This window comes from Eurypyga helias, unplaced genomic scaffold (genome assembly GCF_000690775.1).
Source record: "Eurypyga helias isolate BGI_N326 unplaced genomic scaffold, ASM69077v1 scaffold9865, whole genome shotgun sequence".
NCBI lineage: Eukaryota > Metazoa > Chordata > Aves > Eurypygiformes > Eurypygidae > Eurypyga > Eurypyga helias.
Genome location: NW_010251000.1, coordinates 40,757 through 47,760, shown reverse-complemented (window position 1 = coordinate 47,760; position 7,004 = coordinate 40,757). Strand labels below are relative to the sequence as shown.

General features: G+C 43.8%; 1 protein-coding gene across 1 annotated transcript in view; it reads left to right on the top strand.

Moving 5' to 3' along the window:
• Positions 1-510: 510 nt before the first annotated feature.
• Positions 511-7,004, top strand: part of LOC104509813 (tubby-related protein 4) — a gene marked incomplete at both ends in the record, with an annotated part of 44,422 nt that continues 37,928 nt past the window's right edge. Inside the window, 2 exons of the mRNA XM_010151874.1 lie at positions 511-639; positions 950-1,111. Of these exons, the coding sequence (XP_010150176.1) occupies positions 511-639; positions 950-1,111 (291 nt within the window). The remainder of the gene's footprint in view (positions 640-949; positions 1,112-7,004) is intronic.

The window sequence follows — 7,004 nt, the reverse complement described above, 5'->3', positions numbered from 1 at the left end:
TCCATTTTTTAATAATTTGGACTCTAGTTTGTTTTTTTTCATGTCACTGTTGATAAGAGTATTCAAATTCAAACTGATACTGGTGCATGCAACTTCATTTGAAGTCAGTAAGAGGTGATGATTTGACAGAGTCTGACAGTCTGTGAGATTACAGCGGGGGAAATAATTTGAGAGAGTGTTGGATGGTGTGTGCGGGGCCTCCTGTTTGCTGCTTCTGTAATGAAATCCTGCGTTGCAGTGTACAGCATGTTTGTGTTGGAAGCAGGCAGCACCTTCCAGAGAGGCCTGATGGTGAGGGATGGTGCATTCCCTGCCAGCCACGACAAAACAATTCCAGCTGTTCTTGAGAGGTGCCTAATGCTGTGCTGAAAATCGCGGTTTTGTACGTCTTCTTTAGGATTTAAATGCAGTGATGTTTGTGTTTCAGTATTGTTTAACTGGTTCTTGTTAAATAGTTGTTAGCATAACACGTGGTTTTGGTAACGCTGGTTTTGTTTGTAATCTCCTAAGGTTGTGCTGGTGAGATGGAACGAACCATTCCAGAAATTAGCAACCTGCGATGCAGACGGAGGAATATTTGTTTGGATACAATACGAAGGCAGATGGTCTGTGGAGCTTGTGAATGATCGGGGGGCACAGGTTGGTGTGCATGTTTTCTCTGCAGTCGAGCGCGATCGAGTCCTGAGAGGCAAAATGAAGGGGACAGTGAGTGGTGGTTTATACCTCTTGAAAAGCACAGGAGACAACGAAACATTTCTTTATTGAAAGAAACGTGCAAGAATTGTCACAAAGACACGACAGGGACAGTTGTTTTATCCAATAGCTGTGAGATCAGAACTACAACTGGGCTAATAGGTGCCCTGTCTAGTTCTGTGCAGTGCTATCTTTTATTAAAACAACTACAAATTACTGCATGTCTAATACATCTATTTTCTTTTGATATGTTAAGGTAAGCGATTTTACATGGAGCCATGATGGGACTCAAGCACTTATCTCCTACAGAGACGGATTTGTGCTGGTTGGTTCAGTCAGTGGACAAAGACACTGGTCTTCAGAAATAAACTTGGAGAGTCAGATCACCTGTGGCATATGGACTCCAGATGACCAACAGGTAACGGAGATTTTAGAGGTATTAATTGTATTGCTTCACTATACTGTAGAATACTCCTCTTAAAAAGTCATTAAATAATGTGGTCACTTTGTAAGAACAGTTTCCCTCAAAACTGGTGCTCCCACAGATAACAAAAATTTGATTTATCCTGTCATTGGCGTTAGGCAAATATGATAACGTACCAAGTTACCTATCATCGCTTTTCACCCTGATTCACATAGTCTTACTCAAAGTTAGCTGTTTGAGAGGGGAATCTGTAACTGTACCCCTAATTTATTGACACAGCTGTCTTGAAAATACAGCTGTGTCAATAAATTTGGCACAGATCTGAGCAGAGATACAGCCCAGACTAGTAAAATTCTGATGGTTCGTTTCTGTATAGCGCTGTCCAGTCTGCACTTGCAGCAAAAGCAGTTTCAGTGACAGGTATGGTTATCACATGAGCAAATGGATCCAGTTTATTCTGAGTATCAGAGACACCTCTCAGCCTTATGCAAACAACCTAATTTAAAAGAAGGCCGCCCTTTTCAACTGTTGAGTCAAAAACTTGCTGAGCTTTGAAAAAGCCAGTTAAAAAATCCTGCTTTACTATTTTTCCATTGAAGCATATGATGTTGGTCATGTCACTGTTTATAGCGGGGCTTGAGCTAGCCCATACGTTTCATTTGCAGAACTTACAACGACCCTTTGCCATTTACTGTGGAGTTTACTGGAATGGTCTTTCCTTCCACGTGCTTGCTGTTGTTATGGTTAACGTGTGTGTAATAGGGTACTGAAAGAAATTACGGGGGTAGAACAATGCAAAGAGAAACTGCGTTATGAACACAACTGGATTATTTTCCTTCTGTTTACACTGCCATGAAAAGGTACTGGTCCAAGACTTACGGTACCTCTGACTTGAATTTAGAATACTATAAATCCATACCAGATAGAGTTATTTTAAGAAATGGTAGCGTAATAGATTACCACTAATATTAGGCATTTCTGCAGCAGCATCTAATAATTTTAGAGTGCTCTGCAAAGCATAATGAATTAATTATTGCAACACTGCTCTGTAAAGTCAGGGAGTGTAACTGCCTCTGAATCTGGGGAAATGTAAGTCTTGAGAATAAATACTTTACTCAAGATCAAGAGCAAAAGACAAGCAGCAGAAGTAGGAGGGGAAACTAAGATCTAATAGCTCTCACTCTTATGTTTTTAACATGAGGCTACCCCATTTGTGAGGTACTCGGTTATTGCTGCTGTATTTGGAAATATCTTCACTTGAGTGTTTAATTTGGGATGATTGACTGCCTTTAATTAATTTTAGCCACTATGTATGTACTTTCTAATCTGGATGCTACATAAGAGCTTATTCCAGAAAACAAACACTGTTTTTATGTCCAGATAAGTGAATTCGAACATAATGGCCAATTTCAGGTAGGTGAAAATCATTTGCTTGTGTTACAAGACACTGCTGCTGACAGACTTGCTGAAATAGAGACCAAAATCAGCCGTGAGCTTGATGTTGCATTTCATTGTTCTCCTAACTATGGGTTTTGCGTGTTAATTGGTGATGGATCTTTGTTCTGTTCTCCAGAGCTGGAGGAAAGAAGCGATCTTCTAACATGCATTTAGACATACGTGTCTCTGGAGGCACAAGGAAATACAACTCACTGACGTTCTAGGCAAGAGCCTATGCTCACTTCAAACTAAAAATAGGTAATTGGAGAGGAAAAGGATATTACATATATTACACCTCATAAACACATACAGGAATGGATACCCTTACTAGCTTATTTCCTTACCTAATTTCTCTCCTGATTTGTATCTGTGCAAACGAGAACAAAGTATTATTCTAGTCTAGTTTCAGCATCTTCTCTATTGCCTGTTGTAATCTACTTGTCAATACAGTGAGTGAAAGATAAATGCCAAACTTTAAATTCATATTTTCATACTACTCTTTTTGTCACCTCTCCATCACCATGAATATTGTTAGTGAAAGTATCCCTGGAAAATGTTAGACTCCCTGGTCCCATAACCTTTAACCCAATTAACTTTGATTCCATGGGGAATGTAGTATTAAGTATCAGTTTTCTTTTGTACTGATAAAAATTTGCTCAATACAGCCTGTCTGTTCACCACATTCTTCACTTCTCTTAACTTTCTCCCTCAGCCCTCCGCTGCGTGCATCCTCCTCTTTACTTCAAGATTCATTTTCCCTCTTTTCTCCCGTCTGTTCAGCACCAGTAGGCTATCACCTCAGCTGCACCACTCCAGGGCTCCGCAGCAGTCCTGCAAGAGCAGGGTAATTTCCTACCACCATCTTTCTGTTGGAGGCAAGAAATGTCTGCAGCTACAGTATTGCCAACCATCTTCTTGTTTGACAGAGCATGTATGGCTCTGGGTTTTTCTCGCTGTGCTTTGAAACAGGGTTGTAAGTAAAGCACCTGAGGTAGCTCCTGATGACACCTGTGGTTGAAACTCCGTGACTACTGCTTCCCAAAGTCTTTTGAGAGTGTAGGGACGTGATGACAGCTGGAGAGATGGCCAGGGTGGAGTATAATCTCGCAGAAGAAGAGTGCATGTATTTGTATCCTTTAACTCACTTGGTATGTGCTTTGCCCTGAGGAAGTTATTGGCTGATTTTATTAATACTAGGTGCAACTGTGCTGCATTTTCTTTCAGGAAGAGTGTGGTATCATTCTTCTTGTGGCTTTGTTGTTCCTCAGAATTTCTTGAGCTCTCCTTGTGTGCTGGGAACAAACTTACTGTGAATCATAGGACAGTTGGTACGATCTAGTTGAGTGCGGCCCTTACTTCAGTGTATGTCGTCAGATGACCTCCTTGTGAAGGTCATTGGAAGATGTTTACTGCAATTCACACCCAGGTTTTGAGACTGAACTTGAAGCTATGGGCTTCTTCAGCTCATTTAAATCTTAGGCCTTTTCACTTTCCTCCTGCATGTTTATTTTAGAGGACTGGAAGTTAATTTTCTCTCTTCCATTGTGTTTCTGTAGACCTGCTCATTTAGTTGTTTACTGCTCCTGTACACTATAATGAGAGCATGTGTCTGGCCAGGGCATAGAGCCCTGTTGTGTCCATGGCCTCTTGAAGGTAATAAACAAATACACACAATAGGGAGGCTTTGCAGGACTGAGTCCTCTGTATCTGGGGCAGAGTGCCACACTTAGGTTAAACTTGGACAAATGGGATCACTCGAGGGTGTGACCTTCCTTTCTCTTTTTTTGATTTCTTTTTTTTTCCCAGGGCTACAAGAGGCTGTAGTAGAGCCTTGGGGTCATGTGGAGTATTTCCTGGTGAGAAGGCTCATGTAGGGATGAAAAGTAAACTTGAAATATTGGAGGATACCCTGTCTGGAGACAGTTCTGTGGTGTCATACCATGCTTGTTTGAAGGGAGGGAGTGTACATACCAGGTAGATTGATTGACTTCCCAAGTAAGAAAAACTTGAGTTTCTTCTAGCTTGTCTAGCCAAAGGTTTTATTTGTAATTATAGAAGCAAAGTCAAAAACTAATAGAGGATTTTTCCAAAGCCCACAAGTCATATAAAATATCTTTCCGGTGCATCATGTCCCGTCCTGTGTGCTTGCTCAGCTCCTAGTGACATTTTTCTATCAACTTCTGCTGCCCTTGGGCCATCCTCTCCCTTCTCCTCCTCCCATATTTACCTATTGAAGAGGCTTATCTCTGTTCACGATGAAAAGAGAAAGGCACAGTGTCAGAGGACTGAGAGAGAACTGTAGAGGGGTCTGATTATCCTCTTCTTTATAGCAGTATAGTGTAATTCCCTAGACTTCACTGGGGTTGTTTCTGTTCTTATGTGTGAGAAGGGAGTCGGAAGGAAATCACTCTTCAGTAGAGGGAAGCCTTGATGAAAATGAATTAATATATTTTTGATTCCTGGATATCCCAAGAGGTGCTGTTAATCTATACTTGTTCCTTGCATCTCAGCTAGTGTAAACTATTGGACTTTTCTGACAGCTGTAAGAGCCCATTTCTGTTTTTCTCCCCTCTTCTCTGCTGTTGAAAGCTTTTATTTGTGGAAATTCAGGGACTGACCAGGATTCGTTTGGCCAGGACATGACAGAGAAAAGGTAGGTGTGAACTTTGACAGCATGCTTCCTGTGCTTCCTTTAAAAACAGGCATACAAGAAGTTAGCTAATTTGATTTACGTACTAGTGGGTACAACTTTACCTACTGTATGTGGTCCTGACACAATGCAACATGCGTTAGTACTGAGAATGTGTGAGTACAGGCCCCAGGTTTCAGCCTGCTCTGTGTCTGGTCATACAAAATTCTGCTCTCGGTGGAAAAGCAGCACAGCATTAGAAACAGGCACTGTGTACACTGCAGGGTTTTAGGAGACACTGGCAGAAAGCCTGTGAGACTAGTAGCAGATGAAACCAATTTGTCTTAAAACACAGGGTGCAGGAGGCCTGTATGTTAGGGTTTTTAAAATCTTTTGTGGTTTGTAGTAGCTGTACAGGAAGGCAGTTTCTACGCTGCCAGCTTCCAGCTCTGGCCGCCCGTACTCCTATGGCAACCATGGACGCTTCAGCATCTTTTTGCCTGACAGGCACAAAGCAGGAGCAGGCTTCAGCTCCTTCACCCTGCCTGCCGCGCTTCAGGGTGGAGCCCAGGATGTAGAGAGTAGCTTTGCGTGGAGGAGGGGATGCGTGCTACTTTTTGGGTTCCAGTAGTGCAGACTGGTGGGTTCTGTGTCCTAACACACACTTAATGCTGTCCATGCCTGTGGTGGGTTGACCCTGTCTGTGGATGCCAGGTGCCCACCAAAGCCACTCTATCACTGCCCTCCTCAGCTGGGCAGGGGAGAGGAAATAGAACAAAAGGACCATGGATTGAGATAAGGACAGGGAGGGATCACTCAGCAATTACTGTCACAGGCAAAACAACTTAGGGAAAACTAATTTATTACCAGTTGAATCAGAGTAGAAGAGAACTAAAATAAAATCTTAAAACACCTTCCCTGTCCCCCTCCCTTCTTCGTGGGCTCAACCTTCGCTCCTGCTTTTCTCTACCTTCTCCCCACCAGTGGCACAGAGGGACAGGGAATGGGAGCTTATGGTCAGTCCATCACATGTCTCTGCCGCTCCTTCTTCCTGAGGGAGAAGACTCTTCACACTCTTCCCCTGTTCAGTGTGGGGTCCCTCCATGGGAAACTGTCCTCCACAAACTTCTCCAACGTGGGTCCTTTCCATGAGGTGCAGTCCTTCAGGAGCAGCCTGCTCCAGCATGGATTCCCCCAGGGTCACAGCCTCCTTCAGGCATCCACCTGCTCTGGCGTGGGGAGGCAGGGCTCTGCCCCCCCATGTCCCTCCATGGCTGCAGGGGCACAGGCGGCCTCACCATGGGCTGCACTACGGGCTGATGGGGAACCTCTTCCAGGCCTGGAGCACCTCCTTCTCCACTGACCTGGGTGTCTGCAGAGCTGTTGCTCTCACATTTTGCTCTCTCTCTGCCTGAAATGTCTCCTTTTCATTTTTTCCCCCCTTGTTAAACACATTATCCCAGAGCTGTTACCATCATCACTGAGGGGCTCAGCCTTGGCCAGCAGCGAGTCTGTCAGACACAGGAGAGGCTTCTCAAAGAAGCCACCCCTCTAGCACCCCCTTGTCCCCCCACCAAAACCTGGCTATACAAACCCAATACAATGCCCTGATAGGATCGGTGCCGTGCTGTGCCAAGTGGCTGCCATGAGGTGGGAGCTATGGCACCAGTCTCACCAGGAGGTAAGAGCTAATTCCCAAGAGGTGCTGTAAATGTTTACCGATGGCACCAGGCATTTCATGAGCTTGCTTTTCAGGTGCCTTGCTTTAGCTCTGGCCTTAATCGCTGGCAGGAATTTCAACTAATAAATCCATTATAGTAC